This window comes from Xyrauchen texanus, chromosome 15, assembly GCF_025860055.1.
Source record: "Xyrauchen texanus isolate HMW12.3.18 chromosome 15, RBS_HiC_50CHRs, whole genome shotgun sequence".
NCBI lineage: Eukaryota > Metazoa > Chordata > Actinopteri > Cypriniformes > Catostomidae > Xyrauchen > Xyrauchen texanus.
This window is the reverse complement of record NC_068290.1, coordinates 26,666,420-26,693,629: the sequence shown is the minus strand read 5'-3', so window position 1 is coordinate 26,693,629 and position 27,210 is coordinate 26,666,420. Positions and strand designations below refer to the sequence as shown.

At 42.7% G+C, this 27,210-nt stretch overlaps 1 protein-coding gene across 1 annotated transcript in view; it reads left to right on the top strand.

The window, feature by feature from the left end:
• Nucleotides 1–26,881, top strand: part of LOC127655583 (glutamate receptor ionotropic, NMDA 2D-like) — a 58,191-nt gene extending 31,310 nt beyond the window's left edge. Inside the window, exons 7-19 of the mRNA XM_052143477.1 lie at nt 262–295; nt 1,134–1,268; nt 6,340–6,493; nt 13,546–13,671; nt 14,108–14,337; nt 15,031–15,191; nt 15,939–16,126; nt 22,946–23,187; nt 23,459–24,016; nt 24,098–24,100; nt 24,131–24,808; nt 25,049–26,611; nt 26,663–26,881. Coding sequence (XP_051999437.1) covers nt 262–295; nt 1,134–1,268; nt 6,340–6,493; nt 13,546–13,671; nt 14,108–14,337; nt 15,031–15,191; nt 15,939–16,126; nt 22,946–23,187; nt 23,459–24,016; nt 24,098–24,100; nt 24,131–24,808; nt 25,049–26,611; nt 26,663–26,881 — 4,291 coding nt within the window. The remainder of the gene's footprint in view (nt 1–261; nt 296–1,133; nt 1,269–6,339; nt 6,494–13,545; nt 13,672–14,107; nt 14,338–15,030; nt 15,192–15,938; nt 16,127–22,945; nt 23,188–23,458; nt 24,017–24,097; nt 24,101–24,130; nt 24,809–25,048; nt 26,612–26,662) is intronic.
• Nucleotides 26,882–27,210: the final 329 nt, after the last annotated feature.

Below are 27,210 nucleotides of genomic sequence, written 5' to 3'. Positions count from 1 at the left end.
ATTCAGGTTAGGAACGACATGATGGTGAGTAAAATAATGACAGAACTGTTTGTCGATTTACGTGTCCAGCTACAATTGTTTTCTGTAAACTACAGCCAAGCAAAGCAAACAAAATATATAATGATTAATCTCCAAAAAGTGTTGGGGGAGCAAACTTACAAGTTTCTGAAAGTTAGAATGGTTGCAACACCACTCCTTACCATCATCATGAAAATTACCAGTGCCAGACCTACATAATAAGCGATCTAAGTGGGTGAATAGTGCGTCGGGACCACCAGGGGGCCCCCAACCACGTGTTCAGTATATCCAAATGATAATTTTCAGTAAGTGAAAATAGCATGTATTTTTTTATTTTTGCATTAAAGAAAAGGTATAGAGACAAAACTATGTACATTTGACATTATACATCTAAGAACTGCGGTCACGACATTAGTATAGCAATTTATTTTCAGTGTATGATCAGAGATCGAGTCTCAGTTTCTCAGTTTCACTCTTCTCCCCATATCCATCCCATGTAATTGAAGACAGACAGAGGCTGTATGCTATCGGAGAGTCGATTAATTTAAATAAAGAGTGAAGAGTGAGGATCGTGATGCGTGCACGGGGAAGAGACCTGTGTCTCTAGAGCCACGCTCTGCAAAGGCAGTGTGCTTTGCCAGCTATATATTTAAGTTCTGTCACAATACAAATACTACATATTCTAAATGCAGTATATTGTTATAGTATATACTGTTTTAGAATACACTGCTGTGCAAATCGTTTCTGCCACAATTTACATCAGGGTACAAATAGTATATGCCACTATTTACAATAATTGTAAATAGAATCTACCTTACCTTAATTTGGTAATTTAATTATTTCTTATTCTTGAAATTTCAAGAATGTCTGGTTGTACTTCTGAAGCAGTTACGTATACCTGTGCTAATAGTCTACAGTTGATAGTTTTGCGTTTATAAGCTTAATATTTGGAATTAATTGACTTATTTGCACAGTTTAAGATTGCTTGATATTGGGTGTGTTTGGTTAGGTATAGCTGTAGGTAGGGGGCCCCCAAAATGACAGGGGATAACTGATGGACACTCTTTTCCTTTAATTACAGCACCCTTCAGGAAGGGGTGGCACCCATGAAACAGTGCTGCAAGGGCTTCTGCATCGACATCCTCAAGCGGTTGGCCAGAATTGTGGGCTTCACCTATGACCTCTACTTGGTGACGAATGGGAAACATGGGAAAAAGATTGACGGTGTTTGGAACGGGATGGTGGGAGAGGTGAGTGAAGCTTTTTATTACTTGCGCCTACTGTAACAGGTAATGTTTCTTGTATTCCTATCAGTGCCTCTCCTTATCCACTGGACTGATGAGCAAGTGCCCTGGATGCATTGTCAGCGATATCACTGGGAAGACTGCACTTGCATTTTTAGTAAATATGGGTGTTAGGAAGAGAGAAGACTACAGATTAAAGGCAAGGCTGCTATTACCTTTTGTATTAGCTCTCATGATTATCATACACTGGGATTATGGGCTAGACGAGGTCTTGGTGCAGTGTGTTTTTAAAGAGATTGTGTTGCAAAACCAAATTGAGGAGCAATTTGGCATTTTTTCTTGCTATATAAAGGATTTGAACCTGTTATTCCAGTGTGGTATGTGATGTTATGTAGATGTTACTTGTTGGCGTCTTTGAGGACTGAATTCCCACCCGTATCTGCCGGCCTCAAGGACTATACGAAACACTCTGAACCCTTTTAACACAGAGCTGAGGAATTTGACTAATGGTTCACACATATTCACACACACGAATGCAGAGATATCCAAGACAGAGCCATGAAATCAGCAAACAACGATCTGTGAATGCATTTGAGTGTGTTTGTGTGTGAGACAGACAGGAGGTTGTTGTTGTTTTGAGAGAGACACCCCACTGTGGCGCTCACACCCCTGAGTGACGCCTGTTCGAGACAGTTGCTAGGGAATAGAAACGGCTCTTTTCACTGTCTCATTCCTTCTTCATCTACACTCTTCTGGACTTAATATTACTCACGTTTTAGGACATGTTTTTCATTCTCTCTCTCTCCACCTCTGCTCTCTCTCCCTTCTCATTTTTTTCTAATTCATTCTCTACGGTATCTCTTTTTCTTTGACCATTTTTCTTTTTTTCAATCTTTCTCTCTCCCTTGCTTGATCCTGGTCTCTTTCCTGCATATTTTTATCCTAAGCCAATCAGCTGTCAGCACAGCCCGTGAAGGCGCAATGCTAAGGGTTATTTTCTCAGGCTGCTAGCATGTGTGTGTGTGTGTGTGTGTGAGGAGCTTTGATCTTCTATCTACGACAGGTCCGCATTTCCCCTGTGCGGCATGCTGGCCTGCAGCAGGTTCAGGGCTGCAGCACACTCAAGACAACTTCATCAATGTTCTTTCCACATTCTAGGCAGACCAACGGACGTGCAGGCTCACTCAAAACCTTTGCAATGCCTCAGATGTAGAGTGCAAATTTTACTACCTAAACAATCCCCTATCCATCACAGATACACACACATATGTGCAGGTGCACATCTCTTTGAAATCAGTGCAGCATTCAAGCTGTCAAAGGAGCTTTGAAAAAGCTTGTAACCTGGATGACATTAGGCAGTGACTCAACTGCACTGTTGCAATAAATCCCATTCCTCTGCATCATGAGCTTTTCACACTATTCAGCAATATAAAACAGAATGCAAAGAGAGAAAAGAGCTGAACAGGAAAGTAAAGATGTTAATGTTGTCTCTACTTTTTGGTATTCCTGGACATGCTTTCTCTCCATATGGGGTGTACTGTCTAGAGATGGATAACCTGCCTCCTGTAGCATCTATGTGTGCAGCCTTCTTACTACACTATCTGCCTGACCAATTTATGGATACTGGAATGCGGCCAGTACATGGAATGAATATTAATTAGAAATTGAGGCTTGAAGTGGTTCTCTCAATTTGCAGATAGACCACATGTTACACACACATGCATATGGCCCCTGTGTTCAGGCAAAATACTGATTTCATGCTGTGGACTCTCCTTTGTTGAGTAACATCAAGAGCCCAGTTATTTATAGTTCTATTTTGGATGTCTAGTTTTGATGCATTTTTAAATAAGTAACTTGAATGCAGTCAGTTGTGTTTATTCAATTAAGCTTAGATGAACTGCATTAAAACATTCATGTCTGTTGGAGACATAGCCTAGTGGATGAGTGGTTCTCATTGGCTACGTTCACAATACGTGTCAGTGTTTGGGATTGACCACTGCATTTATTTACAGGTATGAGCCTTGAAATGTCCTGTTCAAGCAAAATCTTATAGTAGCAGTGTGGAGTAGCCGGGTCAGAATATCCTTGCCCATCCTTTAACTGTGTTACAAGTGGCTTGAATACTGTCTGTATAAACAAACAACCGAAGTCACAACGGTATTCTAACAGCTGTATCCACAGTCACGGTGACTGAAGTACATAATAAAGATGGCAACATCAATGACACCGGCATGTCTTTTCACAATAGTCTCTGCATTATTAAATAAACCATATGAGTCGAAAGTTCATCCATCATATCATAATTAACCGACAGTGGCATTGAAGGCTTTTTAACCATGCAGAGCCCAGCTTTTGTGATGTACGCCTTGTGCCCGTGAACAGCCGTTGGAAATCAGTGATTGGATATTCGAATGACAAATAGCTCATATCTCCATGTCCGTGAGTTAACAAAAGCCCACATGAAACACAAGAGACATGCATGTGTACAGTGCTCTCACATTATATGACGTGACTAATGACTAGTTGTCCATTACGGTTCACACAGCACAGGTTTTCAGAGAATGCAGTTGAGTCTTGAGAATTTGTGTGTGTCTGTTCGGTTTTAGAATGTAGTTGTCACACTCTTAAATAACCATCCTGTGTGTAAGCGCAACTGTATGAAGCACTCAAAACAGGTCTGACAACCGTATTCTGCTGCTATGTGAACATGGCCATTAGACATGTGAAAAACTAACACTTTTGATAATTTTCTAGTCGGCTGGTTGTTTGAACGACTGTCGACTAGTCAGTGTTAAGGATAATGTAATTAGGCTCCGTTATATTAGAGTGACCCCAATAAGACGTTGTAAAGGGATCAATGGGAAGGAGGAGGCGAGAACCGGCTTGATAATATAAATAATAGTTTTAATGACAAACTTAAAAGACAAACACAGACATGACGGACATGTCCGTAAACTATCTCTGTCTCTCGCACGATCCTCTGCAGTCGACCTCTATCCCTCACGGAGGCTTGATTAGCCTAATACGGGACCGGGTGTGTAGGATCACGTCCCGGCCCCGCCCTCCGCCCTGTCACATTCCTCCCTTGTTCTCTCAGGCTGGGGAGCCCCCAGCATGACATACACCCCCCAGCCCTCTTTCCCTGGGAGAGGGCGTGCCCTAAGCCCCGTCTGCCGGCAGGTCATCCCCGTCTACCTGGACGAGGGAGGGGAGAAGGGGAGGGAAACAGAAATAATTAAACTGGGGGGGTACTTCCTGTAACAGTGTAGTACCCCCAAAACTGTCAAATTTAAAAGAGAGGGAAAAGGCCAATGCAGAGTGTCAGTGAGAGAGAGAGAGAGAGAGAGAGAGAGATGAAAAAAAAAACTCTTACTCGCCAGTTCTCCGATACTCCATAGCTTGTTCCTCGGCCACTCCTCCACCCTCTATCAGACGACAGCTGCGCCTCTCCGGGCGGATCAGAGGCAGACCTCCAGCCCCTGGTGGACGGAACGCCGCATTCTCAGGGAACAGAAGGGGTCTCCCCCGCCCCTGGCAGTGGTTCTCCCACTCCAGGCGGTCTGCAGCAAGCCCCTCCCCTCTCGCGGTCGGCGGTCTCAAACCACGGCGGATGGCCGCGGCTGCTCCATTGGGGTGGACGGCAGTGGTGAGAACTCTACTACGGCGTATCCCTCCTCCTTCACAGGTTTCCGGCACCAGTGTAAAGGGATCAATGGAAAGGAGGAGGAGAGAATATAAATAATAGTTTTAATGACAAACTTAAAAGACAAACACACACATGACGGACATGTCCGTAAACTATCTCTCTCTCTCGCACGATCCTCTGCAGTCGACCTTTATCCCTCACGGAGGCTTGATTAGCCTAATACGGGACCGGGTGTGTAGGATCATGACACGGCCCCACCCTCCGCCCTGCCACTGACGTGTTTCAGAGGGATAAGCAGATGCTAAAAGCTGCAGTTTAACATGGTAACAAACAGATGTTCAACAAATAAATAGACTAAATATCTATCATATTGCACAAAACTATCCAAGTAAAAAAGTAAAAAATAAGAAATACTCCAAAACAGAGCAGCACTAAATCGCTTATGCGCATCCTGAACGTAGAATGGCGCACTTCAATGTAACCAGAGTGCTTCATCGCTGTTTATCGCTGCTAATTCAAAAGAGCAGAAATGCTAAATAATATTATGAGTACACATCTAGTTCATGACATCAAGTAGTTTAACCTTTCAAACGGCAACTATTTATTTAAGCAGTGTCAGACAGAAGACTTTAATCACCTAACAAATACGGGAGGTGAGGAACTCACAGCAGAACATTTAACATCCAACAGTTATAATCTTAAAATGTATTGTTGATGCAGAGCTTTGATTGCTGTAAAAGCAGCAAATAAAAGGACTAAACCTAAAGCATTAAAGAGATGAAACCTCTTGTAGAGGGGTTTACTGTGCTGACTGTTTTTTACTGTTAAGCACAGCAAGTTATCATCATGCAAAACACTCTCCAAGAAGTTGCATTTCTTAATTAATTTGAGAATTGCTTAATAATTTACTGTAACAGTCAAACAAAATTACTGTGTTACAATAATAAGAATCATCACTGAAAATAATGGGAATAGTAAAACATCCAGATGTGTTATGGTAATAGGGGAATGTGCTTATGTGTCCTGAAATTAATGTTACAATGCAAAACAATCTTATAATTAAAAATAATATTTTTTTTATTGATTTGTGGTTAAATATGACCAGTACATTTCCTTTAAGGGTTTTAATAATAGCCTTATTATGCATGCAGCTTTATGGCCTTGTATTAATTGAAGGACTACACTGTGCATGGAATATTTGTACTTTTCATTTGTATTTGTCACACTTCAGGACCATTTAAAATGAACCAGTGAAGGCAAGAAGTTGATAAAAACATCTAAATGGGACCTAAGATAACATTTTAAAGCAAAATGCTGATGTTGATTAAAATAAAAGTCCACAGAAATGTTATGCATCAACTACCCATATATAAAATTGGGAATGTCAAAATAAATATAAAAAAAATCTTCTCATTGCCATCTGTTAACTAGGTGGTATACAAGCGGGCAGACATGGCAATCGGCTCCCTTACTATCAACGAGGAGAGGTCGGAGGTCGTGGACTTCTCTGTGCCCTTTGTGGAGACGGGCATCAGTGTCATGGTTTCCCGTAGTAATGGAACAGTCTCTCCTTCTGCCTTTCTTGGTGAGTTTGCATCTTTTAAGAGCCATAATGCTTCATCATATTTGACTTTAATCAGCCTCTGCTGTATGTGATTATGATGTATGACTTTCCAGGTATTGGTGCATATCATTTTACAGCTCATCAATCAGACTTACAGTTCCCTTTCAAAACAAACAATTTATCACAGTTCAGTGAGAAGCACTAAATCAGCATCCTTTAACAAGACACTGCACTTTGTTTTATTTTTATTTGAAGGTGTTTTTATTTATATACACCAATCAGCCACAACATTAAAACCACCTGCATAATATTATAAGGTCCCTCTCGTGCCACCAAATCAGTGTCAACCCACATCTCAGAATAGTATTCTGAGATGCTATTCTGCTCACCTCAGTCAGAAAAACCTTGTTTTTCTGACTGAGAATTTCTGACTGAGAACAAGGAGCGCATCGCTCATGCCTCAAGAGCTCTGAGTCTTGTACTGCGGCTAGCGTTCGAAATGACTCGTTCCCTTCATCTCAGGGAACCGAGGTTGCGTACGTAACTGAGACATTCCCTTACGACTCAGTCCACTTGACATTGCGTATTAATGTATATGGGGAACAGAATCCCATCACGCCGCACTACACGACATAACTTCCTAGAGAGGAAACATGGCAGCGCATTCTTATGGGAGGACGACCGACATGAGCATGCTGCAGTGAGTGATCCTCATGATGTTCAGGAGGAGAACGCTCCTAACGAATTTATGAACTATAGTCATATAGTATAATTAACTCCTTATGAACCCAGTCGGGAAGGGAGTTTATTTATAATGAAAGTGATTGTGACTTTATGGTAATTATAACGGCCTGAATGCAGGCGGTTGTGTAATGATGGGGAGCCTGTAAGGGAAGGGCATAAGTATATATTTATATGGCCAATGAATAACAAGTGCTCTAATCAGAGAGGACTTTTGAAGAAAGAGACGTTACGTCTAATTTGTAAAACCTTGCGAATGTGTTTTGAGAGGATCATCCTGCTGCAAAACATGTCTTGTAAGGACACACAATTTGTCCATTCCCATGAGGAGGCCATGTCTCTAGTTGAGTGTGCGTTAACACCAATTGGGCAAGTCTGACCCTGCGACTCATAAGCAAGTGTAAATCCATTGACGAGTCTTTGCGTGGACATGACATTCCTTGTTGCATCCTCCATAGCATATAAAGAGCTGATCAGACAGTCTGAACTGGCGGGTGCGCTCAACGTATGCGTGTAGCGCCCGCACATGGCATAACTAATGCAATGATTGTTCCTCATCTGAATTAAATGGGGGAGGGAAGAAGGTCAGAAGGTGAACCACCTGCACTTTGAAGGGTGTGGTCAGGTCCTTGGGTGCATAGCCTTTCCTGGGTTTGACAGCGGCTCTTGAAAGACCAGGGCCAAACTTGACATGAACTGTCGACTTATAATTCATGCATGTCACCTACCCATTTTACTGAGCCAAGAGCCAGCAGTAGTGCGGTCTTATTGGAGAGCATGCACAAATCAACAGAGTCCAAAGGCTCGAAGGGGGGGCCCTGCAAGATAAGTCCCAAGTTGGGACTGCAGCCAGCCAAGGAGGGTTTAATCGTCTTGCTCCTTTAAGGAACTTTATGATTAAATCATGCTTGCCCATAGAGGTGCTGGTTTCATGTGCGTGATACACAGATATAGTTGCCACATACACTTTGAGTGTTGACGGGTTGAGTCCTGCATCTAATCGCTCTTGAAGAAATGCTCAACTGTCATGTTGTCTAAGCGAACCAGGACATAACAGTTTGATATTTCTGACTGACAGCCGATAGCTTTAGGCGCTTTGTGACAACTTGCCCCAGCACAACACCTCACTGGTAATATACAGGAGCTGTCTGTGGTGCTAAGGAGCTATACAGCAGCGGGATATAGAGATGCGCATATACTTGGTGCTAAGCACGTTGCGGCACATGGCACTTCAGCCAGCACTGAAGAGGTCTCATGTATAAGAGACCTAATGGAAACAAATCCCAATGGTTTCTGAAAGTTTCAGTGATAATGTTCTTCCCAGTTTGAACTGAGACGGACACTGTAAAATGGCTGAAACAGTAAGCCTGTGCTGACATAACAAAGTCTCTGATTGCGGCAGTAACAGCCAGGTAGGTAGTTCAAGATGTATACGCCGCTCAGTCTCAGCGAGAACTGCATCAATGCACTTTGTGAAAGTGCGAGCAGCCAAAGACAGTCTGAAGGGCAGGACTTTGAATTGATATGCTGTTCTTTCGAACGTAAATCTCAAAAACATCCTGTGATGTCATACAATTTGGATATGAAAGTACGCATCCTTCAGATCTATCAATGCAAATAAATTGTGTGGGTGTACATGCGATAAGATTCCATTTCTAAGTAATCATTTTGAATAGGTGCTTTATAAGTGCGCAATTTAAATGTCTCTTTGTGCTTGATAATTTGGCACAATCTCTATCTCGTTTTTCACGATGAGACTGTGTATTTCAGCTCGTAACACTGGCGCATCATTAGACGAAACAGTGGAAGACAGAATGCCGTTGAAACGGGGTGGCTGGTGTGCAAAATTGGACCATATAAACATATTCGATCGTTTTTGCACCCATTCTGAAATACCGGTTAGGGCTCGCCACACATCCGCGTAATGGAATAGAGGGCAATTTGGTTTGCTCACTGTATGATATGATGCGACGCTCACTATAGGGAAGTGGTTGCGCATAATGTGTGGGCTTTGAAGAGGAAAAAGGGGCTCTTCATTGAGAATAAGTGAGCATCTTGTGTATTTGCAACAAATGCTGTATTCTTTTTTTGCACTTATTACATTTTTTTATTGCATTTATTTGAGTGAAAGACACAGAAACAACATTTTGAACCGTATTGTGAACAACAAGATTCCTTTCCTGACAACAATAGTGGGGAGATGGGAAACAGTGTTTTGTGTCTCTCCAATCAAGCCTTTTTTAGAGCAGACCCGGAAGGAATCGCATGCTCTGCTTTCCGCTTCAAAGGGTTGTGCGCGTCAGGAGCACTTTTGCTGGGCATGCTGATACAGAGGTGGCTGTGAGGCAGGTGTGGGGCTTTTAGTCAGGAGCTGGCTCGAAACAGAGCGAGGGCGAACCGGCTGTGATATACTCCGTTTGAGCATAAAGTGTCTCATAGCCTGTGACTGCTGCTGAATCGTGACATAACGCTCAGCAAACATATTCATAGAGCCACCAACAAGGCCGGCCAGAGACACTGTAGCGTTCAAAAGAGAGACGAGGCAGCATGCTCCTTCAGAGGCTGGAGCTCGTCTCGCACATAGTGTACTGGGAAAGATGCACTTCGTGGAGATTGAGGGGCTCGTGGGGCGTGTGCCGGGACGAAATCCACCTCAAATTCATCCTGCACGACCTTGCAGCACCGCTATGCCTCCTCGTGTGAACCCTCTGGTATCACAGAAGAGGCAGGTGGGAGGACGCGAGAGGCTGAGTCATCCCTCAGAACGAAGGCGATTCGTTAGCGAAGCGACTTGAGACTCATGCCGTCACAGTGTGTACAGTTTGTCTCCATGAGAGCTGACTCTGTGTGGGTGTGGCCCAGACAGAAAATGCAGCTCTCATGCTTGTCTGGCAGCAGGATGTGACTCTTGCACAAGGAACACTTACGGAACGACATCTTGTTAAAGACGCGAACGAGTAAGTGACTCTTTTAGATATTATATAAATATATATTTATATATATGATTTATATTTATATCACACAAATACAATTGCTTTTTAAAAGGATACTATACACCTGCCGATGAGCTGCGGAGAATCAGGACGCTGAGGTCCCTTCACCTGTTTTTACAGTGGTCAGTTTCACGCCAAAACAGGCAGTGCTCAAACACCATAGCCAATATTAAAATATTGGTGTTATTATAGAGAGGTTTCAAATAGGTTGTGTATGAAGGCACTCCCATATGCATTAATACACAATGTCAAGTGGACTGAGACTTAAGGGATTAAAAAACATTCAGTGAGCAGAAGTTTTGTGGATGGAAATGCCTTGTTGATGAGAGAGGTCAACAGAGAATGGCTAGACTGATTTGAACAAGCAAGTCTATGGTAACTCAGATAACCGCTCTGTACAGCTGTGTTGAGAAGGATATCATCTCAGAATGCTATTCTGAGATGCAGGTTGGCGTTGTTTTGGTGGCACAAAGGGGACCTACACAATATTAGGCAGGTGGTTTTAATGTTGTGGCTGATCAGTGTGTGTATATATATATATATATATATATATATATATATATATATATATATATATATATATATATATATATATATATATTTGAATTTAACGTGTGTAAAATGATCAAAATGTGGTGGGGTGGAGGGCACATTATAAATCTCATCAGTTTCACTTCACAAGTATGGCATGGTTTTAAATATCTAGTTGCTATGGATACATTTTCCAGAACAAAACTTTCCAGAAACATCTGTCACTCTATCATTTTTGTCATATACTGTAAGTGGAATAATTAGGTCTAGGTTTTTTTAATCAAAGATGAATAATAACATATTCTCTCCTCAGGTAGTTTAGTTTCTGTCAGTGGCTTTGCACACAAACTGTGAAAGGCAAAGCCATAGTAGTATTACTGTGTATGCATTAAGATTAGAAATAAAATATTGTACAATATTTTCTAAAGAAATTGGTTGCTACTCCCTTAATATTAATATTATCATTTGATTTCTGGGGCCACATTTATGAAAATGTTCTTAAAGGAGACGTATTATGCCCCTTTTTACAAGATGTGCTATATCTTTCAGGTGTCCCCAGAATGTCTCTGTGAAGTTTCAGCTCAAAATACCCCCACGGATCATTAATTATACCATGTTGTAAATGCCTCTTTTTGGGTAAAATCCATGCTGCTTTAGTGTGTGGCTCTTTAAATGTAAATGAGCTGCTGCTCCCCACCCCCAACATAGCTCTGGTCTCCATGAATACATTCAGAGACAATGGTAACTTTAGCTGCATTAGCCGTGGAATCAGCTAACAAGCACATTCGGAAAGGCGATTTGCAAACATTCACAAAGTATAAAGTGCGATACTTATATCTTCAGGATATAAAGCTGGAACACGAACAGTTGGTACCGATCCATGCTTGAGAATAAAAAGATTTTTTAATCCTGCTTTATATTGACACTCATTCACAAACCAGTCCGGTGTAAAATGATTTGCACAAACATTAATACATTTTTGTACGTTTTGGGGCACATTTCCTTCAAAAACAAAACTTGTCCACTGCTCTGATGCCGGGAGAACATGAAGACTCTTATGTTCACTTTTACAGCCAACAACAGAACACTTATGACGCTTACGAAGCTGAGACATTATTCTTCTCACTGTATCTGCCCCGGCATGAAAAAAAAATGGCAGACTGTGTGTAGATCACTCAGTGGAGGATCTATGATAATAGGGTGGAGTCCGTCACCAGTCATGGGCGTACCAGCCCTACCAATGCTAACGTGATGTCACGTTAGAACAGAAACAAAAAACATTCATTTTGACACACTGTTTTTGATTAATAGAAATATAAGAAAGAGGAGTAGGTGGACTTTTAACATTGTAGGGTGGTTGTGTACACAAACTGCCAATTCACATTTATATACAAACACCATGTTAAAGTGAATTTGGCATAATAGGTCCCTTTTAAGAAAACCATTAAGAAAGTTCTTAGGAAATTTTTTAAGAAGTTCATAAGAACGTTCCTATGTGCAATTCTTGAAACGTTCTTAAGAATTTCTCAAATATTTTAATAATAAAAAGACTTGTCTGATCAGCCTGCTCATCCTGGTAAATCGTAGTGAGAAATGTATCTATGAACCTTTTTTTTAAGTAGCAAGCACATCGCAATAATTTCTTTGAATGTAAAGTGCATGAGATGTGTCAGTTTAAAGACATTACCCGTCAAAGGAGTATTTACTTGCTGGTAACATTTGCTAACTTTTAATTTGACATAGATGAAAGGAAAATAAGCAAAAACAGTAGACAAGAGGTTCTTGTTGAGGAAATTACTGCAAGGAAAAAGTTTTCCTTGGGAAGCTAATGTTATAATTGTTATGTATACCTTGTCTTGTTTCACTGTTGCCCTTTTGTTTGCTATTTTTGTCACTTTTGCACTCCTAGTTTTCACTTTAGTCCCTTGTTTAACTCCATAGTCTCCTTGTTAGCGTTCGTGTTCTCTGTCATTGTTTTCACCTGCCCTTGTTAATTTGCCTTTGGTTTCTGTTAATCACCTTGTCATCTAGTTTGTGTTCTGTTTGTTCATTGGCCCCTTTGTCCCATGTTTTTGTATTTAAACCCTGTCTGTTTGTTCAGTCTCTGTCAGTCGTTGAATGTTTGTGAATGTTGTTACCCTGGTCTGTGTTCCCTGCCTGAGTTCTCTATTTTTGTTTATTTCCCCACTGAGGGTTTTCCTTTGTGTTTTTGTTAACAATAAAGTAAGCTGCATTTGGATCCTCAACCTTCGTCTGCCTTCATTGCCTTACATTCGTGACAATAATAATGTCTCTATGAAGATCTCTTTGAAGACTCACAAGAGATAGCACTATGGAGTGCTCTGGTGTTGTGTTTTTTTACTCTGTATTATAATGCTTTGGGTATGAGAAAGTTAATTACAAATAAAATTTATTATAATTATTATGGAGCACATCTTTTTGAATTAGCATGAGTAGTCACCACATTAAGAAGCTTCAAAACAAAAAATGTTATTTGAATTTTGTGAAAAAACATTTACATGGGTTAAAAGCTGAAAATAAAAATAACATAAAACACAAAACAGTCAAAAACATCCCATTGCGACTTCCAATCCAACATTATAGAATGTGTCACATTTGAAACAACCCAGTAATATTAAATAAAATATAAAATATATTATCTTTTAGGATTTAAGACAACTGGGATGTTATCCTAATTTTTAAATGTTATTTATGATGATTTTTTAGAACATTTCTTTTAAAAATTAAGTAGAAAAAAAAGGGGTTGATTTCACTCTGTTTCCTCTTTCTCTCTGTCCTCTCTTTTAGAGCCCTACAGCCCTGCTGTGTGGGTGATGATGTTTGTTATGTGCCTGACCGTCGTGGCGGTGACCGTTTTCATCTTTGAATACTTCAGTCCTGTGGGGTACAACCGGAGCCTTCAGAGTGGCAAGAGTGAGTCAGCTTTTCTCTGAGTTTTAGCCATCCATTCCAACCTAATTAAGGTCAAAATTTAGTAGATTCAAGCGTTACTGTAACAAAAATAAATGTGCACTGTTGTTTTTTGTCTGTGAGTTTATTGAGGAGTTCTAATGGCTGAGCTCACCTCTGCTCTTTATTAGGCTGGATGTGGGTTTGATTTTTGTGGAGCAGGCAGTTTCCTTAGACACTAATGTATAATAAAGGACTGCAGACTTTGCTCCTGTGCTCATATTCCTTTCTCACTTCTGTTTGTTCTCTTCTTCATCCTTTTCTGGCACCAATGCTCTCCCCTCATCATCTGCTTTGTTTTGCTGGAGTCCAACAAAGAGAAATGAAGTAATCCAGTTATCCATAGTTTTGAGAAACTTAAGTTCTTTCTTTCTTTCTTTCTTTTGTTCTATTCCATTAGAGGTGGGAGGTTCTAAGTTCACAATAGGGAAGTCAATCTGGCTTCTCTGGGCTCTGGTCTTTAATAACTCTGTTCCAGTGGAGAACCCCAAAGGAACCACTAGTAAGATCATGGTTCTAGTTTGGGCTTTCTTCGCTGTCATCTTCCTGGCTAGCTACACTGCCAACCTGGCTGCCTTCATGATCCAAGAGGAATATATTGACACTGTGTCTGGCCTCAGCGATAAAAAGGTATTACCTTTTTTAGAACAAGAACCAGTGGGAATGTGTGCATATTACTGTGTGTATACTTGCATACAAAGTTCCGTAATTCATCCTGCTGTGTTGATGTGGATTTTGGGATCAATATGACCGCAGAGACTAAAGCAGGATTGGAAAACGTAAGATTGGCAGAAGCTTAAATTGGAAACTAAGTGGATGACAACATAAAAAAACATTCTTACTATTTGTCTTTTGAGGGGCAGGATGCTTTCAGAGTCTATTTGTGAAAATGACACAAATTTTCAGAAATGACTAATAAGTGGCATTTAAAATGTAATTAAATATAATCTCATCATTATTGGATACAGATTTGTTACTTCTTTTATGTGTCTCGTGTTCATTCTGTAATCCTTTTTAAAATTTAAATAGTCCCCCACCCCATCTGTTTCACTTTTGTCGTCCTTTGTTAACAGCAGAATAAACACAATGTGCATCTCAGCATTGCAGCTCTGTATATTGTTCACTATTTATGATGCATTATATTCAGTTTTGATAGCTGCAGTAGCTAGCTGTAGCCTGTTTCTAACATACGTTCACTTTCAGGTTTAGTTGTACAATGATTTAAAAAAATATATTTCCTTTGTTCGCCCAATAATTACTTCTCAAAAAACAAATGCGGCATCAATTTCAATCACTCTTTCATCCTCGGTTTTCCTCTCTCAGTTTCAGCACCCAACGGAGCAGTACCCCCCTTTGAAATTTGGAACAGTCCCAAATGGAAGCACAGAGAAAAACATCCGCAGCAACTATCCAGACATGCACCAGTACATGATCAAATACAACCAGAAAAGTGTGGAGGATGCCATCTCTCACCTCAAGACTGGGTCTGTGCTGTGTTCCACACTCACATTCATCCCTTTCTCCATCACTGAGAGCGTTTACATGCATGATCTTAAACCAATTCTGCTTATAATCCAACAACATGTCTGTTCACATAAATGCCTTAAACTGTGTTGTTTTATCAGGGATAGGTCATTAAGTACTAAAGCAGAAATCCTTTTGGCACACTTAGATTTTAGGCCATTACTCCGATTTCGCTCAGCATTGAAACACGTTTACCACCATTTTGGGGCTTATCCAATATCTTGTGCACATGTCTATTTACATCTTGATTTTAAAATCAGAGAAAAACCTAATTATTTTAAATCTCCTGTTAACAGAATTTTCTTTTATGATTCAGCTAATTTTTGATACTTATCAGCATACTGTTGTGCATGTAAACGCACTAATTGACTTCCCATATTCTCTTGCCAACAGGTTACATAACTTGTCTCTCTTCTTTAAACATCCCATCCCGTGTTGTTACTCTTGCAAACAGGGGTTCCTTTACGATGCATTTGCACATTACTCCTCTCCTCCCACACTTCCTCTCTCAAGTATCTATTTATCATGCATTGTTAATCCACACAGTTGTATGCCTGAGCCTGTCATTTCCTTATCCATTTTTAGAAATAGTGATAATATAATGCTGCATCACTACAACTTTTCTCTTTGCTCTCTTTCTGCCTGTCACCCCCCTTCCGCCTCTCACATTCTGTCTGTTCTTACTCCCACTCTGTCTCTCTTTGCAGCAAGCTGGATGCCTTAATTTACGATGCGGCCGTGTTGAACTACATGGCTCGTAAAGATGAAGGCTGTAAGGTGATGACCATCGGCTCGGGGAAAGTATTTGCCACAACGGGCTATGGCATTGCCCTGATCAAGAACTCGCGCTGGAAACGGCCACTGGATCTGGCTTTACTGCAGCTGGTGGGCGACGGTGAGAGTTCTGGCGTATAAAAGTGAAGAGAGGGGTTATTTTTAGGGGATTGTTTATAAGTACATTTGGCTGTTGGGGTGGGGAGATTAAAGCCTTTGGGAGATTAAAGTCTTTTTTAATGCATATCTAACAAGACTTGGTTCATTAGCCTGTATGTCTAGCCTCAACCCATCTGTCCAACCCCTTAAGTGTAATCCAGTTCACTTGACATGATGCAATATGTATCCATGTTAGATACATGTCTGATAATTGTCATTGTGCTTAGGATCCAGGCTGGCAGGCTGTTTACTGATTTAAAGGAGATGATAGCAACTCACCGATGCATAAAAGAGATGGGCATGTATCAAGGATTATGTTTGTCTTGGGAATGACAGAAATGCAGTGTGCGAGAGAGAGAGAGATTGCGTGTGAAAGATATTCTGTTATTTTATTTGTGCATTTGTGAAAACTGTTGGAAAGACCAGTTTAGACTACTGTGAATTTCTATCATGCTGGTCCAAGCTAGTGTATGTTGTTTAGTGCTGGTTTGTTGCTGGTCTAGCTGGTTGACCATAATAGCCAATCTGTTCATCAGCCCAAAACCCAAAATGCTCATCAACCAGCATAACATTTCTGATGAAGCTGCTCAACCAAGCGAGGCTTGTTGGTTAGAAGCCTGGTAGGAAAACTAGTATACCAGCATTTAAAATGCAATTTGCTTTTCAATAGCTGTTTTTTTTTAACTCTGGTCTTTTCAACAGCGAAGGTATGAGTGAGAAGTGTATTTTGAGTGACAGCCCACTCTCACACTCTGTATTGTATAAGTTGTTGCGGATTTCCAAGAACCATGTCTTTAATTTTTGTTTATGCCCCCTCCTTCCAGACTTCTCCACACCTACACCTACACAAACACATAAACACAATGGCTATCTCACACAGTGTTTTGTTTCAACTGGATGGTTAGTGTGATTGCTGTTTAAATCCTCTTTGGAGTTTGGTGTTTCAGAGAGAGATATACTGAAAGAATGCATGTGTATGCCAGGTTCCCACAGTGAGATCGTCACACTAGTGCCAGGTTCCATTAGCTAACACCACCGTTTAACAGCCAAGCAGCTTTAAATGTTAAATGAACAGTGCCATTTTTATTTATTTGGTTTGTTAAGGCATGGTATGTTTATATTATTTTATTTTCTAAAATCTGTCCTTGTTAACCTTTAAAGTATTAAATAGCATAATGTGGGCTTCAGGGGTGGTTGATGATAATGGTTTTTCATTATAAATTATAGAGAATACAAAATGTTTAAGTGTCATGCAATTTATTTTTGCTGTTATATATGGCATATACTGTACATGTATTAAATATGTAATTCCTCTCTACTTTTCCATTAGACATTCATGACAGACAATATCAATGCTTTGCGTTTGTGTTAGTGTTTGCTCTGAAATTAAGAAGGTTTATTGATCTGTCCTGCTGGCCAAAAAAAAAGTTGCCATTTGGATTTAAATAAGCAGATACTTAAGAGCCTATGATTGGATCATTATTTCAGTGATTAATGTTTCAGCTGGCAACAATTATTTTAACCCTAACTGATGCAGTGTGTAGCTTCTAATGTTTTATACAACCATGTTGCATGACTTACTGTATCTCGTGGTCATGGAAAAGATGTTACTGTGTTTTAGAAGGGGCAAATAACAACTAAGGATATCTGAAATCACTGGAATTGGATTAAGAATTGCCCAACGCATTATTAAAACCCGGAAGGATAGTGGTGAATTGTCAGCCTAGCGTATATTGTATAGTGTATTTTATATATATATAAAATATTATGTACAGTATATAATATATATTGTATATTAGCATATTCACTGAGGGCACATGGCTCAGTTATCCACACAACTTTCAAAATTACAATTATTAATTGATAAAATGGTGTTAAGTTTGAACATTTGGTTGAAGTTACTACGGAAGTATTGAAGTATCGTTTGATTCTGTTTTTGTTGTACAACCACTAGTGGTGAGCTTGCCATTTATAGCGATTACAAATGGTACTTTAAGGTTTCTTTAGAGCCTTTATAAACCACAGGCAACCACTTGCCCATCTGCAGCCTTTTCATGTCTTTAAAACACTGCGGGTAACCTTTTTGACCAGTGCCATGTTAAAGCACTTCTTACCTGCTAAAAGCACTATGTTATTTTATCTCAGGACCAGCAGCTTTCTTTTGCATTGAATATCTAGTATATAAGTCCTTTCACCTACTAACAACTTCAGCAACTTATTGCAGTGCTCAGAGATGTGTCAACAGTTCTGATCTTTTTATAAAGGTGTTGACCTTTACAGCTGATCCAGGAGCAGTGTTTGCTTGAGTATGATAGTGGATTAGAGCAGGGTGGGATCAGAGGGAGCTGCACAAGGAACAGTGTTGGAGGTCACACAGATGGGAACGACTGGCTGTCTGCCTGAGCTTAAAGACCTTGCCTAAGCATTAGCTGTTAAAATGTGCCCACTTAACAGTGCCAACCCTCGATCCCAATGCCAAACAGAAGCTGTTTTGGCAAGAGCAGAGGAGTGAAAGTAAGTGTTTGTGTGTGTTATAATCAGTGTTTGGTGTAACGCATTACTAAGTAATTAATTACTGTAATTAAATAACTTTTTCATTGAAAAAAGTAAAGTGATTACTCTTAATTTTTCAGTAATTTAAATACAATTACTTTTTATGTAATTGCGTTAATTACTATTCTATATAAACAATAGTGAATTTAAAATAGAAATGCAATGTCTAATGTTAAAATATATGTTTTCTAATTTAATGCTGCCCCCTTAAATTCTATGTCCAGTACATTAATAATTGTACCCCGTCTGTCGCTCTCTCGACGTTGTGTCGGAGAAATCCCCTCGAACAACCTGCCTTCCCGGCACGCTTGCTGGCTTCCGTCTGAGCTCAGGATGAGCGATTTCTCTCCAATGGTTTATGTTCTCAGTGCGAGAACATAGCCGTGGCAGCATTGCGGTCACGGCTTTCTTTTTGTCATGAGAGAAAGCCACTTCACTTCACTTTAATGACGGGCTACATTCGCCGGGTAAATCCCCTCGAACCACCCGCCTCCCCCTGCACTCTTGCTTACTTCCGTCTGAGCTCAGGATGAGTGCAGCCCACTTCACGGCCGGCCTGCCGGTCCCTTGAGTTCCCGGAATTGGATGATGACATCGCCGCTGCATCGGAGAGCGTTACAGCGGCAACTGATGCTGATGACTCATCTGGGCCGCCACCTTCGGGTCTGCACGCCCAGTCTGAGCCTGATGCACAGAGGTCTGCTATGCTTTCCAGGGTAACGCGAGCGCGAGGCTGGACCGGAAAATCCACCCCCCCTCCCCACACGGCTACTTGATTGGTTCCGCGGGCATGTGCGGCGCGCACAGCTGCGCCCCCCTGGTTCCTTTCTTCTCGGTTGTGCATGACGAATTGAGTAAGCCGTAAAAGGGCACCTTTTACTGCCCGGAACCGGCTTCCTCGCTCCTCTGCTCTCACTACACTCGACAGTGGAGCGGTCCCAGACCGCTTCCACCCTGCATGCCACGGCCCCTCCTGCAACCAACACCAGGCCAAGGCACTTCAAACTTGCACTTGGGTAGTCCTGTTCTTGGTGTGCAGCAGGAACTGCGGTCAATGACCGATTGCGCCCCCCGGGCCATGAAGGTCAGAAACGCCGGCACTCGAACAGGCAATGGCCACCCCTGTGGTCTAGAAACGCAATCTATGGACTGGACCTGGTCGAAATACGGGTGCCTTCTCGAACACCCCCGTCTCCCAGCTCCGTCCATTCGGCGGCACCGTTGACAACTCCGCCCAGCAGTCCTCAGCGGTGAAGAAGCAGACAGAGGCCATTTCACACATCCTGTCCTGCCGCAAACCTGCCGCCAGGGGCCATGCCCCATCTGCTTGCCGAGAGCATCCTCCTGCGGCTTAAAAAAAATGTGCTACTCCACCTCAACCAAGAGTGGGCCCAGCTCTCTGCCCCAGCGTCGAGCACCCCGCAGGAAGCGCACACCCCCTGTCTCACGGACCCCTTCGAGGACCCGGAAGGCTCCCTAGCATTCCAGAGACGGACGATCCAGAGATCGAGACGTTTGCTCCGGAGTTGGTAAACAGACCACTCCGTCCCCTGGTGGAGGACCGGGAAGAGAACCTTCAGTTAAAGGTATTTTTTGCACGTTCCCAGGTTGGCAAGCGTCGTCTTGTTCCCCTGTCTAGGGTAACCAGAAGGATTCCGACGACTTTTTTGGGGCATTGGGGAAGGGTACGTGGAGTCTGACACAGCTGGTCGCCTGTGCACGTAAAATACCTGCCCGCTCCTGTGTCAGCAGAACACGGCTCAGCGCATGGCATGATTTAAATTGGACTCCTAGTGTCGCTTCTCTGACACAACGTCGAGAGAGAGACAGACGGGGAACGTCTAGGTTACGGATGTAACCATTCCCTGATGGTGGGAACGAGACGTTGTGTCCTCCCAGCCACGTCGCTGAGCCGAGCCACTGTAGTAGCCGGACCATTTCCGGCTCCTCAGAAAAATCCTGAATGAACTCATAGTATTTCCTTGTCTTTATACCCGTATGTCCGGGGGCGGGGTATGCAAATACTATCTGCCAACTTCTCATTGGCCTTTTTCATAGATCAGTGGCATATTCGGCGCTCGAGAGACCCCTAGTGTCGCTTCTCCGACACAACGTCTCATTCCCTCCATCAGGGAACGGAGGTTACATCCGTAACCTAGACTATTTGATTTTATATTATTTATTTGAAAGAATTAAAAGAACCATTTCATGTATTTTTCATCCAGTCGAGGTTGATAAGGGTTTTAGAAAGTAATTAGTAATAAGTAATGCAATTACTTTTCAGACAGAAATTAGTATAGTAATCTAATTACACTGTAGAAGATGTAATTAATAGTTAGTAGTTACTAGTTAGAGTAACTTACCCAACACTGTTTATAATGTGCAATGTGTGAGAGAATTTACATTTGTTTATGAATTTGTGTGTGTGAATATGTACAATATTTGGGAATTTTTATGTTTTTTGTAAGGCTTTGTTAGTGCATATGTGTGTCTCAACTGTGTGTGAATGGGCTCAGTATGACACGCCTGCTGAGTTTGGCTTTGGTCAGTGAAGTGGTTTGCCAGGGCCACTGGCAGGAGTCAGGAAGTGGTGAATGGACAGTGTCAACAGAGTGAGGCAGTGCTCAGATCCGAGCCGGGCTCGTGCTGTTATCTGTTCAAATCCCACGTGGGATTCAGCCCGTGCTTTACCGTCTTGCTTGACTGCAACTTCTTTTGTGAAATATTTTATGTGAGATCTCCGGGGCATCTCATCTACATCGTGATTAATGCCTGCAGGTTACTCTTGCTGGATAGTTTGTTTTGATAGCATAAAAGTCAGATGCCATAATTCAGTTCTGTCTAGTGTTTGATATTTGGTCAAACCGATAAATCGCCCTATGTTTGTCCATTTTGTCCATTTGTGTTTTCTGTTTTCAAATAATTGCTTTGAATAAAATTTGTAATGATTTTTATTATTATTTTGAATTATTTATATATTTATTATTATTTTAATATTTTAGATTTTGAGCAAATATCGCATTAAATAATTGTTTTTAAAAAATTAAGAAATTTTGTGTACATCTTATTTTCTATCATGCATCTGCTTCAGATATCATCCATCTTGTTCTCTAGATATCAGTATTGGCATCGACCATTAAAAAACCCATATCAGTTGACCACTATTTCTACCATTGACAAGTCCCCTTCGATGCAGTAAATGCTGCTGTTCATGCCTCAGTCTGGGGCAAATGACAAGCTCGTCTTTCTGTAGATGGAAGGTGAGATTCTGCTTTTCTCTTGAGTTTTCAGCAGGCCTGACCATCTTCCAGCACAATTAAATGATTATGATCTCACCCTTTCACCATTCTCTCTCCCTCTCTGTCCTCTTGTTTTTCCGCCTACTGCCTTTCACTCTTGCTGCTTCTATCTTATTTCATTTTCACACTTTCATGTTCCATCTTTCACCCCCTAACGCACACACATAGACAAACATAAACAATGCACATGTCTTTTTCCCATTCTCCATCCACACTCGCCATTTGTCTTCATCCCTCCTTTGTATGTTAACTTCCCCCTCTTTGAATGGAAAAGGTGCTTCTGCTATTTTTCATAATGACAATGTCACACTCTTTTCCTTTCTCTTTCTTTTCACTCGCATTTTACTTATTTCTTCACATCCTCTCATTTTTCTTAACACAATACAGCATTGAAAAGACAAAGCACTCTGCTCTCCTTCCTTTCTATCCTCTCATTGAACCTCTATGGAAAAGAGAATATGGGTAGATCATTATGCAGGACCTAGCCTTTGCTACCCTACAGGCCACATTCTCTCTTCCTCTTTTGCTATCTATCTTTCACTCTTGCTGGATTAACAAAGGTTACCGGTTTGATCAGCTTCTAAACAGACATTTCACATTCACGGTAATGTTCCATTTACCACATTAACCTCTAATAAATGCATTCCCTCACTCTCCCCTCATCTGACCTCTGACCTGTAATATCTTCAATCTAGTACTATGAGGTCTCTCTATAGCAGCTGACCTAGGTTCACAACAAATAACATTTAGTTTTTGCATCTGTTTCCTGCCACAGCAAGCATGTGGGAGATGCAAATCACTACCATTTTGTATTAATATACCGTATGTTCTATTGATGCATCTTGATCATGTAAAGTTGTCTTATTACTTATTAAATGAGAAAGTGAATAATGTTGAATACCCTGTCTTCCTCTCCCCTCTCCTCTCAGATGAGATTGAGATGCTAGAGCGTCTCTGGCTCTCAGGGATCTGTCATAATGATAAAATTGAGGTGATGAGCTCCAAACTAGACATAGACAACATGGCTGGTGTGTTCTACATGCTGCTGGTGGCCATGGGCCTGAGTCTGCTGGTTTTTGCCTGGGAGCACCTGGTGTATTGGAGGCTGCGGCACTGCATGAACAAAATGGGCCAGTCTGGCAAGCTGGACTTCCTACTCGCCTTCAGCAGGGTGAGAGAGTGAATGTGAAGAGAGAGTGAGTGAGAGAAAGGTGAAGAATTAGTCACTGGGTGAAAGATATTTAGGATAGTTTGTGTAGAGTGAAAAGCTGGTGATGTGAATTGTGCCTGTGGGATGATATAGAGGGTGAGAGTGATGCGTATGCAAATTCAATAGATTTGCCTTTATTTATCAGAATGTGACTTATTTCATGAACAAATACCTGTCTCTCATAGTAACTAACCTTCATGTATTTATCCTGTATTTATTTTTGCATTATTAGGGAATGTATAGCTGCTGCAGTTTTGAGGATGAGACTGCACAAAGTGGGTCCAAAGTCACAGTTTCTGTCCACCACCACACTGCCATGATTACTGCTTCTTCTTCCTCACATGTGGTTGCTTCAGCTGTATCGAATCCAGCCATTGCGCTGGTGCAGCAACCACAACCACAGCAACCTCTGCCTCCTCAGTCTTACAAAACACCTCTTCCTGGATCCCCACCCACAATTGTTCATTCTGGAGCAACCTTGGGTCCCTCAAACACTCAAATTTTGGGAGCTCCACTACCATGCACTACTTTCTTACCAAGGCCTGATCGCAGGCTGGCGGTTGTGGACCGCTGGAGACTACCCAAAACCACTAGTGCTACCACATCCATGGGCATGAGAGGAGCCCTATCAGAAACAGGGCACTTACCCCAAAAGGTGGCACCTACCTGGACAGGTGGTGGAGGTGCTGGTAGTGGTCTAGATGGATATAAGCGCTACTATGGACCCATTGATCCTGAGGGACTTGGGCCATGTGTGGACCAACAGACAGGTTCTCAAACTCCAAAAACAGTCCCTAGAGCCCACCAACAACCTCCACCACCTAGTGTTGCTTTCTACCAGGAGAAGAGCATGGACCATGGCATGGGGAAGAAGGTGGGAGGAGGTACTGGTGAAGGGGGTCAGGGTAGAGGGGTTAAATCTCTGGGGACTCCCAGGCTGCCCCCTAAAAGCCAGGCCCCAGCCCCACTTACACCTAACCCTCCACAGCAGCACCCCTCTCCTCCTCTCCCTTCATCTTTCTGGAGAAAACGGCGGCCAAAAAAGCACAAAGAATCTGGCGGCCCATTGTATGAAAATATTCTACCACTGGGCCGGAGAGGTGGAGGAAGGGAAGTGAGTCGAAGGCCGAGACCCTCACCTCCTCTCCCCATCCCTGTCACACTTTCCCCAACCTACACTCCTCCATCCCTTTCTCCCTCACTCCCCTTCACCTCCACTTCATCTTCCTCATCCACCACCAGCTCCTCAACCACATCATCAGCCACATCCTCACGCTCCACCTCTCCATCATCCACTTCCACGGCTTCATCTAGCAGCACCCAAGACAGAGATGCTGAAGAAGAGGATGAGGAGGATTTGGACGAGTTGACTGAGGAGTCAAGTCTTCTGCAGGGCCACAACAGAAACCGGGACAGAGAGCGATCCATTCTCTCCCCCAGATCTCTCATTCATGGCCCTCCCCCTCCAATACCCCCACGCAAACCATGGGGGACTTATGGAGACAGGGAACAAAAGAAGGATAGAGAGAGAGAGAGGGGTGGGAGCCAGTTAGCACAGCTCCAGGAGTGGTGGGCAGGATGGGCAGAGAGAGAGGGAGACAGGGAGAGGAGTGGTGGAGCCCAAGAAGATGCAGAGAAGAAAAGAGAGAAGCATAGGAAAGAGAGGGAAAAGGAGAAAAAGAAAAAAAAGAAGAAAACCAAAAAGCGTAAAAAGAGAGAAGAGCGTGAAAAGGAGAGAGAAAGGGAGAGGAAACGTCGCAAGGTAAAAAAGAAGAAAAAGAAGGCAATAAAAAATAAAAAGAAGGTGTCATCTGGAAAAAAGTTAGAGCCAGAGGAGGGTGATGTGGAGGCAGAGAGAAAATTAGAGGGGGATGGGGATAGAGAAAGAGAGTACTCCTCCTTTTCCACTCAGTATCACAGCACATTTGTGGACAAAGGTAGCCTCTCAGCCTGGGAGGGAGACAGAGAACAAGGGAGGAGAGAAGTAGCTGAGGATGAGGGGAATGAAAGAGGGGAGAGTGGGGTAGGCAGAGGTAGAGAGAGGAGACCCAAAAGCTCCCATTCACAACACCGGCCATCCAGTAAACGCTATCCCAATCTCAATAAACTCCCTTCATCAGTCAAATTCTGGGTCAGTGGTGGAGAAATAGGAGCCACGGAGGTCTCGGGACCCTCACCTCCCTCCACTTTACATGCTCTCCTCTCTTCTTCCAAAAGACGTAGGAGCAGTGGCACAGACAGAGAGGCAGGAGGGAGAGTAGGAGAGCGGAGACCACTGCTTCTTCGCTATGAAAGGGGGCGAGTAAACACAAGAGAAGGCCTGTCCTTCCATGAATGGGATTCTGAGGATGAGGAAGAAGACAATGATGAGGAAAGAGAGAGGGAACGAGAAAGGGAGATAATAGAGGAGAGAGTACGGCGGGCAGGGGGGAGAGGTGCAGTGTCAGAGTCTGAGCGGGACAGAATAAGGGCAGAAGAAAGCTTTTCTGAGGAAGGTTCCTCAGTAGAGTTTGGGCATTTTGAGAGATATTGGGAAGGAAATGGCATGGGTGGAGCCAGTGGAATAGGGGGTGGGCGCTGGTTTTTTGGGACATACCCTGCCCGAGAGAAAGGTGGTAGTATCAACAGCCGTGATGACTCCATTCTGGGTCATGCTGAAGGGTGGGGTCTGGCAGGTGATGTTTGGGGCTCAGGTACAGGTGTTGGATGGGGGTCTGGTGGAGGCAGTGGGGGGCTGGGGCCACCCCCTCCCACTTCTCTACCACGACGCTACTGGTCAGTGGACAAATTGCAGATGAAGGGTGAAAAGCGTGGCCGCAGTGGGTCAAAGAGCAAAGGTCAGAGGTCTCGGGACAAAATGCAAGACACAACTTGTACATGTACACAGTATGGGCATGGTAGGCCTCATGTACACTCCAAACACAGAAGTGCTCAGTCCCACACTCAGGAGGATCTGCTTCCTCACTGCCACAGCTTCAGTGGAGGCTCTCGGCCCAAACCACCACCTAAACCTGACAAATCCAAATCTGGGAGCCAGTCCAACCTGAGCTCCCAGCAAGCCCAGCTGTCTGAACACATACCCAAGCCATCACCCTCCCCACCTCAGCCACTTCTGCCCACATTATCTGTACCTTCTGCTCCCAACTCCCTTCCCTTGCCCATTCCTCCACCTCCATCCTCTGCATCTATGTGCCCTCCACCTGCAGTCTCCAGTGGCGGTGCATCAGGCTCCTCCCAGGCAGCCACCGCCAGCGCTAAGCTTCAGTACCAGAGACTTCGGTCTGTGCCCCAGCCACGGCGATTCTATTCACCCCACTTGCCACTTAAAGCCAAGAGCTTGTGCTCACGCCGTGGTTCTGCCCATTTCTCCAGCCTAGAGAGTGAGGTATGACACGGGGCTTCGCTGCTACGCATGTGTGTATGCTCTACTGTGAAGCGCAGCTGGAGTGTAATGCACATACATGCGTCGCACCAAGACGAGGAAAACATCCATGACAGTGACCGGAGCAGCAAAGAAACAACAGTCAAAGTAGGGAATGGCTCAACAGAATCTGCCACGGTCACAATGGATACTCCAGCCGTGATCCATCTTCGGTCTGAACTGAGCATTATGATGTCCTCTGTGCTCCTCTCCTCCAATGAGAACAGTGGATAGCAAATATCTGGATTTTTTCTGTGAGTAATGATGTCATGTTTACACATATACACTCCCTCAAACAAGGAAAAAACATTTTTGCATTGTCCACATATAACATGAGATCACAGGCATCAAATACTGCTGTGGCTCAAACTGGCTATTCAGTTTATTTACGGAAGACTCAAGATTAATCTATTGTCAATCTGAGTGCAGTCTTGCAGAGGCTCAGATGATCAGCATCAACCCAATAACTGAAAAAGTGTCTCCATGGCAACCTGATACACATAGCTACAGAAATCCCCTTCTTTGTATTTTTTATTTGCTAGTTCTTTTTCTTTTTGACGCTT